This window comes from Harpia harpyja, chromosome 2, assembly GCF_026419915.1.
Source record: "Harpia harpyja isolate bHarHar1 chromosome 2, bHarHar1 primary haplotype, whole genome shotgun sequence".
In the NCBI taxonomy this organism is placed as follows: domain Eukaryota; kingdom Metazoa; phylum Chordata; class Aves; order Accipitriformes; family Accipitridae; genus Harpia; species Harpia harpyja.
In genome coordinates this window covers 24,434,404-24,457,229 of record NC_068941.1, presented here as the reverse complement: position 1 = coordinate 24,457,229, position 22,826 = coordinate 24,434,404, and the positions used below count along the sequence as shown (strand labels likewise).

The 22,826-nt window shown below is 37.7% G+C and overlaps 1 protein-coding gene across 2 annotated transcripts in view; it reads left to right on the top strand.

Moving 5' to 3' along the window:
* The window catches only part of PKD2 (polycystin 2, transient receptor potential cation channel), a 34,600-nt gene extending 30,694 nt beyond the window's left edge, over positions 1-3,906 (top strand). For both annotated transcript variants that reach the window (XM_052772716.1, XM_052772707.1), the window contains exon 15: positions 69-3,906. In XM_052772716.1, coding sequence (XP_052628676.1) covers positions 69-302 — 234 coding nt within the window. In that variant the 3' untranslated portion in view covers positions 303-3,906. The remainder of the gene's footprint in view (positions 1-68) is intronic.
* Positions 3,907-22,826: the final 18,920 nt, after the last annotated feature.

Genomic DNA, 22,826 nt, shown 5'->3' with positions numbered 1-22,826 from the left:
GTATAGGGTTTTGCTTAGACTGCAGTTTGGAAGCTGCACTTCCAGCTTGTGTCTTTTAATCTGTTTAGGATGAAAGGCTGGGTCGTGACAATGAAATCCACAGGGAACAAATGGAGCGACTTGTGCGAGAGGAGTTGGAGCGATGGGAATCGGATGATACGGCATCCCAAATGAGCCATCGGTTGGGAACACCACTCGGACTGAATGGCCAGCCTCGGTCAAGGAACTCTCGGCCATCTTCCTCCCAGTCAGATGGTATTGATGGGGGAGGAGGAAATGGGGGCAATAACATACATGTGTAGGATTAACTTTGTAGGTGATTCTAAATGTTTCAGGTCAGTATTAAGCCAGCAAATATGCTCCTTCACTGTTTCCCAGCATGAGGTGATCATCCTGATCAAACCACTAAGGATAATTTTCACTGGTGGGCAAAAGTAAATATTCTCTTCATAAGGCATTTTCAGACCTATGTAAGCCATGTGTCACATTCAAGTTACCAACAGTGAGACTGTCAGCCTTGGAAATAAAAATGGAGGAGATAGAATGGAAACAAGGTGTGACAAAAACTACCTAGAGAGAATTTTGGTTCCATACATGTATTATGGGGAATACTTTCATGAGGGCAGCAAGCTTCAGACAAAATGATGCGCTGTGGCTAAAACACTCAAATGAAAGGCTGTGTGTTTTCTGCTTTCTATTAGAAAACAGGATTTTTAAATGCTTTTTTAAAGCAGTTTTTAAAAGGAGATGGCATCAGTTTATTGTCTCATTCATTATAACAGCCGACACTTTTCAAAGAAATAAAACAGCACTTTTTTTTTTTTATTTTGAGTTTCTACCTATTTTTCTGAGTTATTCTTGGTGTACAAACATTTTGATTAACTTAAATGTTTGTTTTGAGAAATACTATGTTTCTTTAAACAGAAGAAAGTGCACTTAGTTTGTACAACTGTAAATCACGTTATTCCGCAATGGAAACTGTATGCCTTACGTGTTTTTGCATTTCATTAGCATTTCAGAAATAATATTTGAGAACTGCCTCTTCACACCCAACTAATGTAATCATTTTCAGCTTTGTTGCAAAGTGCCCATTTTTTAATGCTATGCTTTCATGATCTTGGTGTTCCTGGGATAAACATTCCACAGGTTCTTAGGTAAATATGGTTACTTTGCAGAAAATACATTATTTAAAAGCACACAAAATTGAAGAACACTAACTCTTCCTTGGGTGTGACAGGGAAGGGGGCAGAGAAGTTGCTGACAGTTGGGAAAATCTAATCTCGTGCTCTGTGAAGTTCTAATCATGTCTCAACTATGTAGTCTGTATTTACATTTAACAGAACTGCTTGTAAAATTACTAGGTATATTTCTACATAGGCTTTTCTACTGAGGTGCAACATGTGATTCCTTTGGAAAGGTATTTGTAGTATAATCAATGACTTCTAGTATTTCGTTTCCTCTGCTTTCCGTGTCATAGAAGCTTTGCTTTTGAAAGGAAATGCAACACTGAAATTACATTGGCTTCCTATAGAAAGCATTGAGGCATGGTGTTTGTAGTTTTGCCTAGCAATATTCACTACGTGGAATACCGATTTAGGAGGGAGGTTGTCAATTGTGCATTTTTCCTGAAGATGGCAGTTGTCTTGTATTTAAAGACAGAGTTGGTGTAAATGAAAATGGAAAGCTACATAGTCAAACACATATTAGCTATTAGTAGGGTATATAGAGGAAAAAATGCCTATTTAACAAAGTATAAGTAGCTTGTGTATGTTATGTTGGTGCTTTCTGTTTCAAAAAGCAGTTGTTGCTGGGTTTAGCACCTCATTCTTGTGGTAGTACTGCTTAAGCAAAGCTTACATCTTGCATATGTTCTTACAACTGCATTGCCTGGATGTACAATGACCCAGAATACCTTCCCTCTAACCGGAGAATTTGCTAAAACTAAATAGACTTCATGCCTTTCCTGTTTTAAGTTTACAAGAAACCATATGCCCAGAAACTTAATTAACGTAAGGTGGAGCAGGAGGAAGTCCAAGGTGGATGTCATGGTTTAAGCCCAGCCAGCAACTAAGCATCACGCAGCTGCTCACTCACTTCCCTCCCACCCAGTGGGATGGGGGAGAGAATCAGGAAAAAAAAGTAAAACTTGTGGGTTAAAATAAGAACAGTTTAATAGGACAGAAAGGAAGAAAAAAATAGTGATAATAATAGCAATAATAAAATGAAAATAATAATAATAAAAGAATTGGAATATACAAAACAAGTGATGCACAATGCTCACCACTCACTGACCGATGCCCAGTTAGTTCCTGAGCAGTGATCCGCACCCCCAGGCCAACTCCCCCCAATTTATATACTGGGCATGATGTCACATGGTATGGAATACCCCGTTGGCCACTTTGGGTCAGCTGCCCTGGCTGTGTCCCCTCCCAGCTTCTTGTGCCCCTCTAGCTGCCTTGCTAGCTGGGCATGAGAAGCTGAAAAATCCTTGACTTGTTGCTAAATAGTGTTTAGACTAACTGAAAACATCAGTGTGTTATCAACATTCTTCTCATACTGAACCCAAAATGTAACACTATACCAGCTACTAGAAAGAAGATTAACTCTATCCCAGCCAAAACCAGGACAGTCGACATTGGAATTTCTTAGTAGCTTTGGCTTGAGAACAGAATGAAGTGCAAAAACAGGCTGTGATTCTTGTGAAGTATTTTTTCTTTCTGTGGGTTATTTTGTCCTGTACTAGGAAGAAATTCATACTCTTTCACAAGAGACCCTGTCAACTTCCGAAAATGGTGCACAGCACAACGGTTAGGGCATTTGTGTGAAACAGGAGACACTCAGACTAAGCTCTGTGTTGCCTTGATTGAAAGTTTTTGGACCTTACAGACCTTCCTGAGGAAAGCTTTTCTGTGTTGAACTGGCGTTTCTGACTTCAAACAAACAAACAAATTTTAAAAAAAATCTAGCTGTACACATGGCCAGCTGGTGTGCAAGCAAAACAGAAAATACAATATAAAGCAATTTAAATATACATAGCCTTGTCTTTATATTCATATCCAAAATGTGTAGTGTGTTGGTACGTGACATGATTTACAGCTTAAACTTTGAGGCATGCCAGCTAATTACATGTGTGTAACGTAACTGATGTTGGGTTTCTACGGTCAAGGGTTACCTAAATGCTAAGGTAGTATTTAAATAATCATGTACTTAAAATCAATGACTTCGGCCAAATGACCCAACTTGAGTTCTTCAGCAGTCAGCTGGAACCTTACTAAGAATACCTTGTGTTATGGCTTGTGCCTGTGGCCTGTAAAGCCTGTGGCATACTGAAGCTTATGGCAGCAGGGACTGGGGAGTGTGCAGAAGTGATCTAGTGGTCATCTGTTGGTGAGGCAGGGCCTTCCTGGGGGGAAAGAAAGCAAAACTAAACCAATCAGTATGGTTTTAAATAGGTTTCCTGTAAAAATGTATCTTTCAAAATGTAAATTCAATCAGGCAGTTCATCTTTTATTTGTAGTATATGTTTTTTACGAAAATGTTTGCATTCATAGCTGTATTTGTTGAGGTATATTTCTGTAACGTGTCGTTACTTAATAACAAACTTCATCTTGAAGTGCAGTAAGTTTTCATGGGGTACCCCTGTGTGTTGACAATAGGCCTTGCAGCAAGTGCATGGCCACTTGACAAATGTTACAAACATTTTATTATTTCACTTTTCAACTTTAGATTATAATATCATTTGTCACTTATTACAAAGGTAAAGTTTTTGCATAGTAATTTACAGTGTTTGGTCTTATTAGGAAGCTGTTAATTATGCAAGTCTTCTACAATGATCAAGAATGTATTGATCTGTAAAACTGAGCACTTTACGTCCTAATAAACGTTTTACATAATCTATAAAGCAAACATTGTGCCATACAGTTGGTTTGTTTATAACGAAACATTAAGAATCCTACATTTTATTTGTGTGTGTTACTTCTATCCCATACCTTATTCTCAGATTACCTAATAATGTAAAAAGGGAGTACAGGGTGTAAATGAACAGAAAGGACTGGGCTGATCCTACTGCTTCATTGACCAAACAGTACTTTTTTTTAACACTTTATTTCACATTTGCATTTGTGCAAATAAACAGGTCTATTTTCTGCTATTTCAGGTAGCAGCTCTGACTGCTAGTAACTTTGTCCCTTAACTTATACAGCAACCGTGAAGTAATAAACTTCTCTATTCTTTTTCTCTATTCCCTTTTATTTTTTCCCTTTGTTTCAGGGAATCCTACAGCATCTGGAGGGTTGAATGGTCCTTGGAAATCCCAGGCTCACATAAAAGCCCCGTAGTTCTGTCTGGGCAGTTGTCTCACCAGGTCAAAATTACACCGTATTAATGAAAATTGAATGCTTAATGTAAATCCATCTCAGTAGTGAAATACATACATACTGAGTTTATTAAATATATTAAGCCTTTAGTCAGTGCACTATAAAAGTCACAGTGTGTGGGAAGTGGGAACCTTTTTTTATTTAATACTGCGTGTGTGCTACAGTGTTGCTGACTTTTTGAAAATTTCTTCAGGAAGTGCAGTTTCAGATGCATGTTTGGAATAAGAGCCACATAATTCTTCCATATCCCATGGGCATCACTTGGATGCCTTGTGTGTTCAAATACTCTTCTCCAGTAAATCTAAACAGGAAAAAAAACCTGAGAAAAAGAGAAAAAAGTTAACATTATGATAAAACGTTTGCAAGTAATTTTTATTTGTATATTTAGGCACCTATGGGGCTTTTTTGCTTCCTCGTTTATATAGAACATGCAGTGTGAGCGAAGAGGATGGCAACTGGAGGTAGAGGAGTCCTTCTCCAGGGTTCATTTGCAAGCACTCCTTCAGGAGAAGGTTTATGCTCTGTCCCTGGCCCCTCCCCATACAGCATCTCTGGCCCTGCTGGGATCCCCAGGGCAGCAACAAGCCCCCTAGGAAACACAGGTAATCCGTGGCAGGAAGATATATAAGCAGCACCACTTTCAAGAGGGAAGGCAGAGCCTAACATTTCAGAGACACTTAAGTCGTGTTGGTCTCTTTCCCAACTGAGTTGCTGAAATTCTGATGGTCGCAAACCTTTCTTCCCTTTCTGCACACAAACTGAATTAATTCAGAAGTGCAGTTGTCTTCTGTTTTGCTAAAACCATTTTTTAGTAGTAACTCAGCTTATGCCCTGTTTTTACCTGAAAGATGCTGTGGATGGCTAGAAGAAAAATCAGTTCTTAATTGCTAGCAAACAGATAATGAAATATAATTTACTAAAGCATGCTAAATAGAAGAAAACATCACTGCTATATACCCCTTCAGTAAGAGTTTATTTCGTGCTCTGGGTCTTCCAGAAAAGATAGAACATTCTATTTCAAACGAAAACAAACAGTTTGCAAAACAAACCAATCTTCTACAATGGAGAAATGCAAAAAAGCTGTCAAACTTTTTGTTAAGATTGCACAAAGGGAAAAAATAGCAGCTTGGATTCTGACTTGTTTTCAGGAACGTAAGAGTGCATTACAAGATTTCCGATTCTGATTTCACAGTAAGTCTGTGTACCTCCTGTGCCATAATGGTCCTTCTGGGTTTTAATCACTGATCATGCAAAATAGGTACAGAAAGGCAGAGGGACAGCTTAATGATTTGGGTGGTAGACTGACATTGAAAAGAGTTGTTTCTCTTTTATATGTGTTGCCTCACCCTGATGCATTAATACACAAATTCAACTGGTCCCATCTTGGTTCAAAAAAGGACTGTTACAGACGTGCTGGTGCTTAAGTGTTAGTAACACTAAAACAGCAGTGGGATCACAAGGAAGTTTTCCTTGTGTTGTCCAAAAAGTGGATTCGTTACCTAGTGTGCAGCGAGCCAATAATCGCACACTCAGGAGAGATATTATTTATTTCATATTTGCGCAAAGATGGGTGCGAGGTGGTAATTCCACATAGCTAGCACCCCACACCAAAGAAAAACAATGTATTTATTCTGTTACATCATTATTAAAAACCCACCTAAATTTACATTCATGGGTTAGTAGTCACCATCTCATCTACTATTGGCCAGTTATATTTAAATTAGCCTCACTTGCTATATAGATTAGCACACATGCTCCTTGCAGCTGTGGGGGAGCAAGTTCTTCCAGCCTGGAATTGAGTCGGAGGTTGCGCTCTCCCCCTACCACGTTTACCTTTTCCCAGTTCATGCTTCTTTGGCAATCATCTGGCCTTTGGCGCCTTCTGGGGCAGCATGTTTGCTTTTATCAGTCACATCCTACATTTCTTAGGTCCAAGTATCCTTAACGTTTCTTTTCTCTCTGATGTACCTTGAGTATTCTTGCCAAGTTGGCAATGCACACGAAGCATCCTCAAAACATCAAGGCCTAATTTTTCTGGGGTGTCCTTACTCTATGAATGCCAATGGTGTGCCTTTCTGATTACGGCATTACTTGTTAATTTGATGTATACAAAATACGCCTTGCACAAAATAGTCAGACCATTCTAAATCTCTGACTTATTCTTCAGCGCTTGGACTGGAGATTTCTGGCAGCTCCTCTGCTTTGCTTCTATTCCAAGGAATACTTGGGGAGACTGAAACTGCATCCCAGGAAGCAAAGAGCAGGCCTGAAGGCAGAAAACTTGGACCTTTTGTAACAGACCTGAATTTGGGCTTAGCATGAGAGTAGCTTTCCTGCAGCCAGGTGTTCAGGTATTTTGGAGCAGGCCTACCAGCAGTGGGATGCTAGGAAGAGAGCAAGAAGTTTTTTGAGACTCAGGGAGTGTACTGGGTTTGTGTGGCTCTCAGGAAGTTCTTAGTAATAAATGCAATACTTAGATTGCCAAGGGACTGATGGTGACAATTTGCATCAGCCACAGTTTTGCTGGTGACGTTTTGACAAAAGTGTAGACTAGTAAATTCATTCATTTGCAAAGCCTTGAAATGAGTAAAAAAAGATTAGCAGATATTCACAAGGACTAAGTGGTCATTGAAAGACTATTCATGCAAAAAAAATCAACAGTATTAAACTGTTATAGAGCTAGAATTTGTTTAATTGATGTCCAGATTTTGAGACTTCTACTTTTGAAAAAAATCTTTCCACTGAGAAGAGTTGGGCTTTGTTTTCAGGTAAGTCACATTTAAGGTATTTTTCTAAATACTCTTAACAGTGCCTTGACTGCCAGAAATGCCCGAGTGTGCCTGCACAGGCTGCTGCTTTTCACTGTCACATGGAGAGCGATATGATGAACACTCAAAACAAAAAAATGCTCCTTTCAGGCTAAACTTGCAATTACCAGTTCATTCCAACGTCTGAGGTTAGCATGCTTTTGTACTGCTGTCAGCTTTCCCTGCAGCTGAGGTGGCCACTGTAAGTTCCCTGACTCCCCAGTTACAGACAGCTGTATGCCGAGAGATGCAGTTGTGAGAAACCTTAAGCTCCAGGAAGGCAGACCTGGCAAGTGTTGGAAACACTCAGCATTTAGCTGTGAGCTGCCAGGGGCCACAGCTGGAGACCCTGAGGAAGAGTGGACTCCAGCGAGTGACACGGCTGGGGGGCTTGCTGGGCAGTCTCCTTCCCCAGCTGGCAGCACTCAGCCTCTTCGCTCCCTCTCAACCATCTCCTGACGCAGGAGGAGACAGCCCCAGATCTGAAAAGCTCTTGGTTGAAGTAGGTTTTCATATTTACCAGATAGAAAAGGCATGCAGCTGTTCTGGTTTTAAAACTTATGTGTTACTGAGCTTTGAATACTGTTACTGTAAAGATACTAGCTGTGCTTGGCCCATTAGTCCTGCTAAGCCAGGTAAATGTCAAAAGAAGGAGATTCCTTTAGCAGGAATTCCTTTCCCAATATGATCCATTTCTTCATAGTAACGCTTACCAAGGACTGAGGTGGATTTACTGAAGCATGGCTTTAGAAACTTGAGCACAGATAATTTGCCTAAAATCTGTGACACTTCTCCCCTTTTTTTCTAGACAGGCAGCAAGTCCCCTTGCAAGAACCTCCAACTTCCATTTTGGAAAAATGATTGCTTTGTCATTGCAACCCCCAGAAGGCAGGGAAGGAATCCTTGCATGAGTAACGCATTTCTCCCAGTAAGAAATTTCCATTTCTTTCAATGTTCTTATGATGTTAGAGCTGTGTAATAAAGGCCAGTTAGGTTTCCTGGTTTAGTCGTTTAAAACAATTAAGTGAAGAAACAGGTTTGGCAAGGGTGTTAACTGTCTAACTGGGTATTAATTCATGCCCAGCAAGCAATAGGAGGGAGACTCAGACTGGGAGAGAAAAAGCATTTATGTTATGTTCAGAAGACTTTTCTCTTTTTTGATAGCTAGCAGTGAGATGAATGTAAGCTCTGTCTGACAGAAGGAGAACTCATTTAAAAAGGGAAGGAAATACTTAGATTGAAGGAAGTTGTTCATGTCTGTAAGAACCATAATCCCACAGACACACATTATTTAGAAAATGAAGTGTGTCACATGGAAGATACAGGGGAGCAACTCCAGAAGTCTTTGTTGGCATTGCTACTATTTACATTATCAGATTGTACTCTCTCATCCTGTGCTATACCTTTTGTGTAAAAATACACAGCTAAACACAAAGTGAGTGATTGCATGTCACTGAATGTTCAAGAGACAGTAAGTTGATGTTCATGAAAATAGCATTTACCAGTTAATATTAGAAAACCATTGCCCTTTTTTTCCCAAATTAAATGGTGGCCTCTTTTGGAAGATTATTTGAATAAAATGTGCAGAAAAGCTAGCACTACTAGGCTGTAGCAAGGAATATTGAAATTTTTCATCCAGGAAAGAAAAATCTGAATGCTTGTAAAATTTATCAGCATCCCAGAGAAAATCTGCAAACAGAAAATATGTAACTACAAATCCATAACAGGGATTGTTTGGAGAGGTTTGACTCACCTTGGACTGATGCCAGTTTGTGTCTAGAAACAATTTTCATCACATTACCTGAGGTGCCTGTCTGCAGTCATACAGAGCAGGGTATTGCATCCTAAGCATGTGACTCTCTGCCCACTAGGTCAATGGAAATATAATCAGTGCCTTACAGGAGGCAGGTGGCTCTTTCATAATACTGGAGAGTGAGGGAACAATTGCAGTGTTGCATTCTTTGAAGAAGAAGGGTGCCTAGAGTATTGGCAAGGCAGCTTTCTTGAGAATGAAATGGTCTGCTTAGACAGCGTGACTCAAAAGGCAAAGATTATTTCTCTCAAAGTATGAAGGATATACATAAGACTGGAGAAGCACGATTTACTTATTTATTTTAACAGGCTAGGTTAGGCACTAGTGATGTTTGGATTTCTGCAGCAGGAATGCAGTCAAAAACTGGGGCAAGAACTGATAGAAAGTGTCTGGGTCTATGAACACATTTTGACCTGCCTATTCTTGGGTTCATGAGCTGTATGGGTTAATCAGTAAGTCTGATGACTTCTTTTATCCTCATTTTGTGATTATTTCAATTCCATGCAATGTCTTTATCTTTTTGGATAAGGATGGTTTTCAACAGTATGGCAGCACTTCAGAAATTGCATAGCCTTGGTGATATGGTTGTGAAGTGCTTTCATTAAAGGCCTAAGTGTAAAATAACAGAGACTGCAGAGGCAGTAACCAGGCCCGAGCATGAAATATAAGTTTTCTTCTGCACAAGGCACCTGTGCCCTTTCGACATGCTCTTTTTCAAGTATTACAGGCATCAGGTTTGCAGTGTAGCAAATGTGACAGTGTTGTCAGACAGTGTTCCAAATAATACTGTAAACATACTGCAAATTTCCAGGGGGTTGCACTGAGTTGTTTTAAAGTGTATGTTAGAAATTATTTTTTCAAGTAATCTAATTGTGTGTCATATCAAAGATACAGGGGAAGAAACTGAAAAATCTTTTAGCACTCACAATCATAAAAACAAAGTAAATGTTTATCGGGAAATTAGCAACACTCACCGCATTTTGTCCAGATGCTTTTGCTAGAGCCATCAAACTGGCTGTATAGGTGCTAGGATGAGAGTAATCACCATGGTGAAGAAGTCTGCAACTTTGGCTTGAAACCTTTAAAATAAAAACATTAGTTGGTCTTTCACCAGGCCAGAGCTTTCTGGTTTGGCTGGCAGTGTTGCATGTTTTTGTTATTTACACTCAAAAAATTATTTTTAATTGAAGCTTGTTGAGAGAGAAGATAAAGATGGGAGGAGGGCTGCTTCTGTGTAAGGAACAGTAATTAGAATAGCATGTGGTTGCACAAAACTGCCTGCTGGATAGGTAAGGATTATACTGATGCATTTTACTTTGCAGAATACTTGTCTATTGTGAAATAATTTATCCATGTGAAGATGATTCTTGGCAAAGTCCTGCTGGGTATTAAATCAGCCAGTATTTTAGAGAAGAAATAAGCAGCCACTCTGTAATATCCACATATATACTTATGTCTAGAACGCAGAAACAATCATGTTAGGATCTTATTTCAGTAGCAAAGTAAGTATACTATATACACAAGGACAGTGATTCTCAAAGAAACGGAATCATCTGAATCCTAAAACGTTTGTTTTTTTTTTTTAATTACAGTAACTGTATTAAAAACTTGTTAAAAGAACTTCTGAGACTGATCCTACCAGCTAAGCATAAAAATTGATTTATATTGCCAATACTGCTTAATAAATACATTGGGAGTAAATCATCCCAGTCTGTTCAGTCTATTAGTATATCTCACAGCCTTTCCATGCCTCAAATTCTATTGTTGTTGCTCTTGCACTTTTCAAACTGTGTATTTGTTTCCAGTCTTTCTTCTTTTAGCCATCTGTTGAGGCACTACATTGCCTTTTTACAATTTTTAATTTCCCTTGCAACCTTCTGTGGAATGCCTTGAAAATAAGTAATTTCAACTACTTTTTCAAGCCAAGAATTTGTTGATACAGAATCAGAGAATCACAGAAGAGTCTGGGTTGGAAGGGACCCATGGTTAAGAAATTCTGAAGAACTTCTGGACATAGATGCTTTTCCTCTACAAGGGTGGTTTGGACTTATTAATATTCTAGACTCTAGAGCATATTACATTCATTCAGTTGAAAAAATGTTTCACTGATCTGTCATTTCCAGAAACTGTGTAACTTCTGGTTTAGATATCCATGCACCTCCATTATCTGACTCTTCCTCTTGTCTTCTGGCTTTTGATAGTAGTCTATACATTCTGTACTTCAAAATACTTGCCTGACAATATCTAGGGGAGACTACTTGCTGCCCTTGAATTTACCCATCTGTTCCCACATGTAAAGAAACTGTGTCATTTTGAGCTCTTAATCTGTAACTATTTAGTCGCTGTGATGAAAAGAGATAGACATATGTTATTTAATTTATTTTTTTGATGTTGCTATCATAATGAATTCTTTTCTTTCTTTATTCTCTAGTGGATGTATTAATTATCTTTATTGGCTGTCAACATCAAGTGTCTACCTGACATAAATTCTTTGTGGCTTTTATGATTTTTTTTTTTTTTTAATCCTTTCTCTGTGCTGGAACAACCTCCTGAATTGCGAATCTCTTTACTGATTTATTTTTTGGATAAGCATATGCTCACTGGTGGTAAGAAAGAATAAAGCACTGATTCTAAAGAAAGAACAATTAAAAGCCACAACTTAGTTGTGCAGGTTTTTTTTTTTTAGTTACTGAGGCAGAAGATATTGCAGTGGGATATGTTTACAGTAGCATAAAATACAGGAGGTAACTGTACTGGTAATAACAGAAAGATCTTTTTGTCTTGTGCTAAAAATGTGTCTCTATGCTGAAACCAGACAGGAGCCAGCTAACTAGTTCTGTACCTTTTGTTTAGATTTGGCTTCAGTGGCTTACATGCTTCCTCATAGTCCAAATTCCTTGCAGAATGGGTTGTCATTCTCTGCCTCAGTAGGATGCTACTCTACAAGTATGATTCCCTCGATGCCTCTCAGAAAACCCAAATTAAACAGGTGTCTTTCCTCACAGATAGTGAATATACGGCCTACAAGGTTTTTGTATCTACCAGCACAGAAGTCAACAAAGATGACGACACTTCTTATGCAGCCCAAAGCAGCCAGCCAGTAGTAGTGACTTCATCAGCAAAACTCTTAAGTCTGTAGCAAGAAAAATAAGACCCAATCCCTGAGTCAGTGTGACTCATGGGCCTTTTAGACATGTCATTTGAAAAGTCAATAGTGTATATCATGTAGTTGTCCAACTACTTGTAAATATTTTACAGAATCAATTAAATAACTCACTTGCTAACACAAGTTTTGAAAACAAGGCAGCAATTCTGAAAATGAAATTTGCTTTCTATAGTGTCTAGTCTTCTGCTTACTTCATCAAAAGCCATTCAAATTGTTTGACCGCCAGGCTTACTAACCTGTTTCAAATTCCACTGGAAAAAGTCTTTATTCCAGCAAAATTGCTCCAACAATTGATATTATTATTAAATATTTTTTAGCTACAGAGAAGTAGCTAAAAAAGTAAGAAATGTGTTCTTTGTTAAAGGAAATATCTTGTTGAAAGCTATAATAACCACAATATAAGAAAAACGTAAAGACAAACTAGCAAGCAATAAAAAGGGATTTATTAAATTCCAATTTTTTTCAACCTTGGAGGTTAATTAGTAGCCTAACAGTGTAATCTTAAGGTAAGTCACTCTTCAATGAGTCTTAGACACAGATGATTTGCATAGTCTGTGAAGGCTATTTGTCTCTATTTCATTATTTGTAATTAGGACAAAGTGCTTTCAAATTGATAAGCCTCCTTCCTTTGTAACAAAACAAAAAAAAAGTACACAGTAAGCCTTGTTAGGTGCTTTGGTTTTTGTATTGGTAGTATTTTGAAGTTTCATGTATTTCCTAGGTTTTAAGAACTAAAATTGTGATAACTCAGTCTGAACTTCTACACAGCATTAACCACAGGCTACCACATGGTAAATCCTTAACAAAGCTTGCTAATGTGTTATAAATAAAATGTAGTTGTTTTAGAAACATATCCAAACTTGATGTGTAAATTTCAGGGCAATGGGAAATCCACCAGATCTTTAGTTACTTCTATAGTTACTGTAGTTAGTTTTCATTTTTGTTGTTGTTTTTTTTAAACTGTGTTTATTTCCAAATTGGATACCAATGATTTCAGTTTTGTCAGTGGCCTTCTGCATATTAAAAGCTCTCAATTAATACAGGTTTTCTCCTTAGGCTGCTATCAGCACTTAGGTTACCTTTTACTTTTTTCCTCTTAATAAACAAACATACAGCTTTTTCAGACTTCTCCAAAGTAAGGCATTTGGAACCTGTATAAGTTTTAAATACTTTTCCTAAAACATGAACACTTGAATTGGATGATGTATGCTAACACTGACTAACAGTTTCATTTTGGGGGATTTCTTCTATAAATTTTCTTAAGGATTATGAAGGCCATTTACACCTTCTGATGAGCGAGTGGCAAGACTAGATCCCGATGGAATCAAATGATAATTCTATTGAGAACTGTGCATCAAATCTGTTACTTGTAATCTATTTAGTAGGTAATGTAATTGCACCTATTCTTTAACTGCAACAAGGCCATAGAAGTGAGAACACTGATTCTAGACTTAGTATATTAAACCCACCTTTATTGAGAAATGCATACATTTGTCAAATACTTCTTCAAATTCACTTGAAAAGGTGCAGTTTTCAATTAAAAAAAAAGTCCTAACTGGAATTGGATGTCTTTCCTATAATTATTTATTACTTTGAAAACTGGACTTCAGTCAGTTACTTGTTGTAAAGTAAGTCAAAGAGGAGGAAGTTGCTTCCCAAGCAGCACTGGGGCAGCATGCTTGGAGGTGTTAGCTGTATCATCTAGCCAGTTTAATATCTATTCTTGCCTGTTATGTAGCAATAACATTCGGTGCTTGCTAGTAACAGAATTTATGGCTGGGAGACTGTAACAACTGATCAAACAAATGGAAAAGTTGTAATTTAGGCAATGAATGAAAAGAATGCTCATACCGAGCAAGTCAGAAATGAGTACCTCACATGACATATGCAGGTATTTGGGAGAAAAACACTTCCCACTAGATCCCTGGTTTGCTGAGGAGGAACAAGGGTTAGTAAAAACAAAAAACCCCTGCTATTTAGCAACACTATGCTATTAATTACAGCAAATGGAGCATTCATTAGAAGGAACAAGGAATTACTTTCAGTTACTGACACTGAAAATGTCAAAAACCCTTACTTTCTGTACTGAAAGCAATAAAATTTAAAAGTGGTAGCTTGTAAGATTAATGTTATCATAAAGCTTCCTTCAAACTAATCAATTCAAATTAATTATAGTACTTCTTTAGAAAGTAACAACCTTCAGCTTGTGATTTATTTGTAATTATTTTAGTGTAGTTCAGACAGAGGATTTAAAAGAAAAATCTTCAACCAGACTGAATAATTTCACATAAAAACTAAACATAAGTAAATCTTTTAAAGTTTCCTATAGTCCAGAATAAATCACTTACTGTTAAATGTAAGCAAACTGACTGAAACAGCAATTTCCATACACAAAACCACATTTTCAATCAAGTTAGTGATATAATCAGAATGATTAAATTCTGTACATCACAATTGTTTAAGTTCAAATGACAAAAATCTTAGGAAAACAATGGTATCGGGCAGTTCTGTCACTTTTAAACCCAAGCAATGCATGAGTCTTAACACTATAAACCACTTGATCCATGGTACCCTAACGCTAAGATCCTGCTGTAAGGAGCAAATTTCAGGGATAATTCAGCTCCTAAGCCAATTGCAGTGGAAAGCAGGGATCATATCAAGACCAGTTTGGAGCAGATTAATGAAAAAAGGCTTAATGAGCCGTGTACCTCTCAAAGAATGCTTGTAAAATCCATCCCTAATGAGGGTGGGGAGATAGAAAAGATTGTGAGAAACAAGTCAGGACCATTAACCTTGGGGTATTACGAGATCCTTGAGAGTCTAATTCTTGTCACAAGGTCAAGCTTTTACAAAGCAATTATTAAGGATCTCCATAGTATCAACATACAGACGCACACACACATACTCAAAGCCTTTTAACCTCAGGGATTCTGGTCTCATTTCCCTTCACCTACTAATCACTTTTTTTTTTTTTTCCTGCTTTCCTTGTTCATAAAGGTACATGTTACAGTATCTACACAGATGATGTATCTCCTGGCTTGTGCAAGCGATCTAATTGTACTAGTCAGTGCCCAAACAAAAGGGGAGAACCAAGGTTTTATTTATTATTTCACTTCTGCCTTTCTCTCAGCTTGATTTGTGTGCCTCTCCGTTGGAATGAAGAAAGAAAGGAAAATTCTCATCTCTGCCTTAGTGGGCCTGCTGTTCTAACTTTAATCTTGAATGAGGACAGGTTGGCATTAGCACCCATGCCAATTTGAATTTTTCCAAAGTGCAAGAAAATAGTCTGCCATGAGTGATCAGCTTCAAGCAATTTATTAGTCCTATCTTCTTCTCATCCAGATATATATGGAAAGTAGAATGCTGGATAAAAAGAGAAAAATAGATCTTAAAAAAAAAAAGCGCCTATAGTGTGACAGTGAAGTCTGACATGACTACTACTGTAATTTCTGCTCATGCAACTAAGGTACAGACTTTTATAAATCTCATTACAGAGTTGTGGAGCTCAGCTAACAGTTTGATGACTAGATTGTACTGCTGTCAGTTCATTGGTGTGTGGGCATTCTCATTAAAATCACTGGGAGCAAATAAGCTAAAAAGTAATGCACTTAGGAGTAGCAGAGTCTGTCTTTTCATTGAGATGAATAGGAATTCTTCCTGGGCAACAACTCTGGGATTTGCTCTGGTCACATGGGTCACTTAAATGGAAATGAATTCATACAGGCAGTATGTTAACTTCTCTGCAGAGTGAAATACAGAGTTAAGTATTGGACAGTGCAGGAAGAAACATTTGTTTCATGTAAATAAATTCTTATAGATGGCCAACTACTAAAATGAGTAGTATAAAGCAAGAAAAGTTTAGGAGTTTCTTGGTAAATACTATCTGTGCAATACTGTGTCAAACTCTGTTCAAAATGTGAGTAGTTTATTTGATTATTTCCTTTCTCAGAAGCTACTGTTGTATACTGAAATTAATTTTATTTTCAGATTGGAACACAGTCTGTGTGATCACACTTATAACTCTTTAAATGTTCAAATGTTAAGGACCAGCTTACAACTACCTGGGCTGTAGAGTTCTACAGTTTTAAATCTGGGCTGATGGTTTTTTTTTTCTCCAAAGACAGCTTCTCTAATTCCACTTTCATTTCTGCCTAGTACAAGGACCTGGAGTACCGCTTCTGCAAATTTCTGTGCAATAACCACATCACTGTTACCTCCTCACTGTTTCCTCCTTCTTAAAGAGGAAAAATGTGCAAGTAAACTAAAGGTAAAGAACACTTTCTGCCAATTTTTGTACTCTGAAGCTTTCATTTCCCCCAGCAGCACTGCATCTTACCATCAAAGAAATACAATAATTAGTGATTAGGTCAGCAAGAATCCTGAATTCATATGCATCAAAATGTTAAGTTTAGAACATCCTGTGAGCTGTCCAAAAGCTTAGATCCTTTCATTTACTTATAAGTAGCATCCCAGCTCTGAATGTTCTGGAAAGATAAAATCTGAATTGAAATTGAATATCAATCGAATCTGTAAATACAAAACACAGCTGAAAGAGTTGAACAGATTTATATTTTACAATCAGAATTTTACCACCAAGAATGATGGTGCATTCTCAGAGGTATGTGTTTCAGCACCGAACCACAAATTCTAACTAATTCCATTCTCAAGAAAACAGTCACGATGGAAGATTGTACTCTTGAACGCTCTGTTATCTTTCTTGATTTGCATCTCTGTAGCCTTTTGCACAAAGGAAGGAATCAAAGTTGAAATTCATACTGGGACAATTCCATGAGACAGGCTTAAATGAGGCAGGAATAAGAAATTCATAAAGCCACGTTACCTTCACTGTATGCCTCAGCATTTTGTGATTATTGCAACTATCAAGGAAGCTGCACAGGTAAGAAATGAAGTCGTTTTTATTTAACACAGCACATATTTCTCTTGGGTATCATCTCTAATGATGTTGGACGTAGCTGATAGGATGAACACTGTGATTCAGCTTTCAAAAATTTAACGAAGGACTTCTTATGTTCAGGATGTGAAGAAGTTCCCCTGAGTTCTTTAGGAGGTTAAAATACAGTATTATGTTATAGTCTTAGCAGCTCTGAGCCAAGCAGTCAAGCCTTAATTGTATCTACAAGTACTCATGGATGCAAGGTATGAAATATAAGCTTGAATATCTGCTTCACTTTAATTATTTTAATAATGACTGACCCAATTCTTGAATTAGTCATCATGTTTCAATATATTGAAATATTGTGCAGTATTTCAGTGGAATATGGGAATGGAAAGGTGAAGATTTTTTTAAATTTTTTTAATAAAAATGTTGGGGTTTTGAAGAGAATACAAATACAAAATGTCAAAAAATTTCAAATCTCAAATGCAAATTTTTTCTTTTTTCATGAGAAAGATGGCAGAATCTGACATGCTGGAAGGCTTTTAAACACTTGCAAACATAAAGGAGAAGAGAGATCTTCAAAAAGAATTCTGTAACAGGTCTCATCTTGTTATGTATGATACCTGCCTGCTGTGACAGTTTGTTTACAGCTGTCTATATAAATCTCATACAGATTTTTAGAAGTATCCTCTAAATTTGCATTAAAACTAACATAGCTTCAGAAATTTTTAACAAAAAATTGATTATTATAATTCTATTGGAAGTAGATTACCATCTTGCAAATAACGTATTATTGTTGCTTATCCTCAAGCTGTGAAATGTTCTTTTGTCATAAAGGAACCATTTTGTCATACTGGAAGGACTGTCACATGCGTTTTTCAATGCCACAGCAGTTGAGTCTTCAGTAGTAATACTCAGAAAAAAAATCAGGTTTGTTGTATGGCTCACATTCATAACCTGCAAAAAACTGAAATAATACTGGGCATCAAAAATTACTAAGGGAAAATTTAAGAAAAGGGTGCAGAATGCTTGAAGACTGATGCTATGAAAAGTCTTCAAAGAGCAGCAACACAAGTACTATTGATAACAAACCAGAAAAGCCCTGGCACTGCCTGAACTGAACTGAACTGAACTGTCATCTTTCTAACTTTCCATCTTTCTAATGGAATGAACTAACATGCTGAAACTATTTATGAACTTTAGATCCAATCCTGACCTGAAGACTTTGGCCGTTGACTCAGAAACTCAACTATCAATACAATGAATTACATACCTGTAAATATATGTTCCCAATAGCTGCAACTCACTTAGATGCTTTGGCCTTTAATTCTAACTAGGGTCCTACTAAATCTTGGAAGAATGGAGGCAGGCCATTCTAACTGCAAAGCACTATTCACCGGACCTTTCCTACCCCAGGAATCAGTGAGCAAATACCTGAATATTTAGGTAAATTGCTTCCTGCAAACCATTTCATAATAGAGCTGGAGTATCTGAATTAAATGAACAAAAAGTATGTTGTCATTTAAATCCAGAGTACTGTCGCATTTTAATGAAAGCAGTGACTCCTCATACCCTGTATGGGAAGCTCTCATCTTGGGGACAGGCATTTTACACAGCAGTGTAACATCTCAAACCTTACCGTAAGAGGGAGCTACGGCTCATTTAAGTAATATTTATCTTGTATAACTAAACGGCCTCTAATGAAAATTTAATTTTTTTTTCTTTACAGACACAATCAACATTCACAGCAAGGTGAAAGGCTTAAGTCTGTTTTAGTCAGTGCCTGTCACTGTGACCAGAATCCCCAACTGCTGAAAGCCCACCAATGTATCTGAAGTACTGTAAAGCATTAGGACCAGGGCCATGGTACATCTGGCCTGCTATGAAACACTCTGAATATGGAATAGTGAGTGGATGAATGGAAAAGAGGATTGTCCTCCCTTGCCTTGACATCCTGAATGTAAAAGAAAAACCAGAACTGGCATTCAGCTTCTGCATTTATCCTCGCCCCCCTCCCTTCTGTGAGAAATTGTGCTGTGAATAACACGGACATGTGCAAATCTGAGTAGTATGAGGCATGTCGGTATGAATCCTGATGACCTTTTCCGTGTTTAAATAGCTTTTACGAAATATATTGCCATTGACTTTAAATGCTTATGTAAAATGTGAGCAAAAGAGTAGGTTAGGATTTAGTGCTCACGTGATATTTCTTGAGGATAAATTCTTCTCCTGGCAAGTAACTAAATAAAATTTGAATCTGTTGATTGTTTGATTGCTAAAATAACATTATAAATATTGTCCCAAGGAAGACTTGTAGAAAATACTGCTTAGTACCAGTATTTTTCCTTTCCAGAAATATTTGTGATCTCTTTATTGAAAAATCATATGTATTGTTTACAAAATATAAAGATGTAAATGAAGCAGGTAAAAATAGAGATTGGCTAAACCCTAAAAACAAAGTAGAGAGAAAGCTGGGTAAGGTCACATCTCACAGAACAAGGTAATACTATGACTATTCTCCCAAATCTCAAACAGAAAAGACACTTTGAAGAAAGAGCAAATAAGCAACAACTTCAAGATGTATCTAACCCAATGAGGCTGTCCTAAATGATGTGTTGTTTAAGCCTAAACCAAATCCTTCCCACGGAATTATGGGATGGGAGCTAGAACAACAATTCCATGTACATAAATTATCCATGTATCAATATATGGAAATATATTCAATATATATTTGTATATTAATACTCATATATGAAAACTAGTATACAGAGGTTTTCTCACAGTAAGCTTGGTACCTGACATCTCAGTGCAAGTCTGCATGGAATGACTCAGTTCATTTTAATGCAGAATATGTTGCTTAGGGGACATAAACAGCAAAGGCACTTATTTACCTCTACTGCATATCCAGAGGAAATATTTATCAAAATGTTTCCAAAGAGCCCATGTGCATCCTCCTGTGCAGCCAAAATATCTACTAGCCTAAGAAGAAACAAAACCATTCTGAAAGGTATCTGGAGAAGGAAATGAGATGAAGTAAAAGCAAAGTAAAAATTGGCTTGCCTATCTAGCTGACAGATACTTCAAGCTTCTGTGCTGAGTATAAAGCTGAATTCTTGCCAGATTAAAAATTTATTCAGTCACTAAGTACAGCTGGAACAGCCATTTTGAGATACCTGGTTTTCATTTTGCCAATCTCTTCTAACTTTGTACTATCTTGCCAAAGTCTTGAACTTATATTTATACCACAAATAATATTTCTGCTCTACAAATCATGTCACTGAACATCAAAGTGCCTAATCTGAGCAAAGAAGTGCCATGAAGATGGAATGTATGTGTCCCAAATTCTGGGCTTGAACAGGAGCAATGTAGAATGCTTAGGGTTATTACATCTAAACACCCATAGCAAAATCGTATAGTCATATGGTACTCACTGACCTGTCCATAGATGGTAAATACAGCTGATGTGGAACAAATCTTTTGCTTGAACACTTAGGAATATTTGCCGCGCCAGTGCATCGCAAGATTGCGTTAAGGCTGGGTCTCATAATCCCGCTGCAGAACAAACCCCAAATTACTCTATTTGTGTATTCATTTTGTTAATTTGAATGAATGTCCATTTTGATATATTGTAAAATGAAAATCTGTCAAGAACTAACAGAAGGCCTGAGTACTACAAAACTGTGATTTCATTCATATTTTGTTCTAATTGTTAGTTACATGCATAGAAATACATGAGGTCAGACTTACAGTTCAGCCATACCAGTGTAAATGTAGAGAATCTGTCTGTTAGTACAGTTTTAAGGCGACCGTTTCCTGATAATCTAAGAAGAAATTTTTATTTTCAGAAACTTAAGTTATTTTACCAAAGTATAAATTAACAGCGAACTGTTTTATAATGCAAGAGTCAGGTAGATGGATTTTAAAACTTAACAGGGTCATAAACTGTTTTCTGACAACTGAGTACATTCAAATAACTAAATACAGAAATATTAATGATAGAGCAAGTTCTTTTCTCAGTTTTTCAGGGCTCTTTGTAACATTGAGGATCTCTTTTGTGTGTGCTATTCTATTTGTGCATGTGTTCTTAAAGTCACACTCGTTTTTTTCCCTAAAATTCAGGTCTATGTACCTTTCTGTACAAGATCCCCTTCTAGCTAAACTGGAAATTGAAAATTTAACGTAGTGTGTGCTATTGCATCTGTGAATCTGTAATTTTATCCGTATTAGACTATTTCATCTTCTACTTATCAATTCATTTGCTGGATACTTACGCAGAGCTGTGACAAAGCTGAATGAAAAAGGGTACGAAACACAATGTTTTTAAAAACACCTACTTGATATCTATTAAAATATCAACTATTTTCTGACAACATCAAATGCCACTCCACAATTCTGTAGCAGATGTTGTGGAAAGTAACAGTGGCTTCTGCAGAAACCCCATGTCTGACTACAGAAAAAACAGACTTGTGGGAAAGCTCTCAGTGCCGGGTTCCAACAACGGGCCGCTGTGGTGGAGCTGCTTCTGTATCACAGCTGAGGGCAGTCACTGCTGGCTACAACAAAAGCCTGTGAGAGTAGGAGTTAACAACTTCACTCAGAGCAAGGACCTCACTGCAAGGATGTATCTTTGTCAAGATGATAAAACTCAACTTGTGGTTGTATTTGGGATGCTGTTCTGCAGCTGTCTGTTTCCTCTCATGCAGTTCAACTGTGAATAGTAGTGCTTGATTAAAACGTTATTCCACAGGACCTGTGTCACTTGTTTCAAAACTCACAGTGAAATGTTTCAGAGCACAGCTACAGGTTACCATTGTAGAAAGCCTCATTCCATGGTAGTCATGGCAAGGCTTGCAAAGGGAGGCTGGAGAACAATGTAGGTGTTTTCCTATTCTGCTTCACCTGGCTCCTCTGCCTCATGTCATTGCTCCAGGTCTGCATACCATACTGCTTCCACACCACGTGTTTCTGACAGAAAAGGAGAGCGTGCACTCACACTGCTTCTCCAGTTCTGTGTCTCTGCCTTGAGTAATTTTTGAAGCAGACACAAAACTACAACCATCCTGGAAGGAGTGGCTTAAGTCTCTTGGAGAAATAAGGTCTTGTAAGTTTCTTGAAACTCTGGTTGAGGAAAAAGATTAAAAGTATTGAAGTGCAGGGAGAAAAAGGCAGAAGGAACTTGGTTGCTCTAGGTGTGTGACAGCAGCTTGTCCTAGCGTACCTACAGTGCTTGCTGCCTTCTGCAGAAGCTGAGCTCCCTCATGTTTGTACAGGGAGAAAACATTCAGGAAAACTGGCAGAAGTCAGGACACCACACTTCACTGGAGATTAACTTATTTTAATACACTGTAATTTAAATGCAATTGCTAATAAATTTGGAGATAGAAAAGTGTAACAGAAATTTGTTTCTATTAGCACAAGAGCTGGCCCAGTTAAAATCAGCTGATATAAAAACTAACAAAGGCCAGACAGCACCAAGAAATTTCCAAATGCGACTGTGTACAACCCATACAAACTAGGGCAAACATTGCAAAAGCAACGGTAACAGCCCAAGAAAGAGCTGTGAAGTTGTCTTCTATGCATTTGTATGCGTTTACTTTATGCATAACTCTGCAGGTAAAATCCTTTGCCTCGCAATCATTCTGTTTTCAAATGGTTTAAATGGATATCAGATGACAGCTGAACACGTGTCAGACAGGGAACCGCTACGCCAAGCACCTGCGTTCAGAGAGCACAAGCGAGCGTTTGCCCGGGCGGCAGCCCAGCCGGG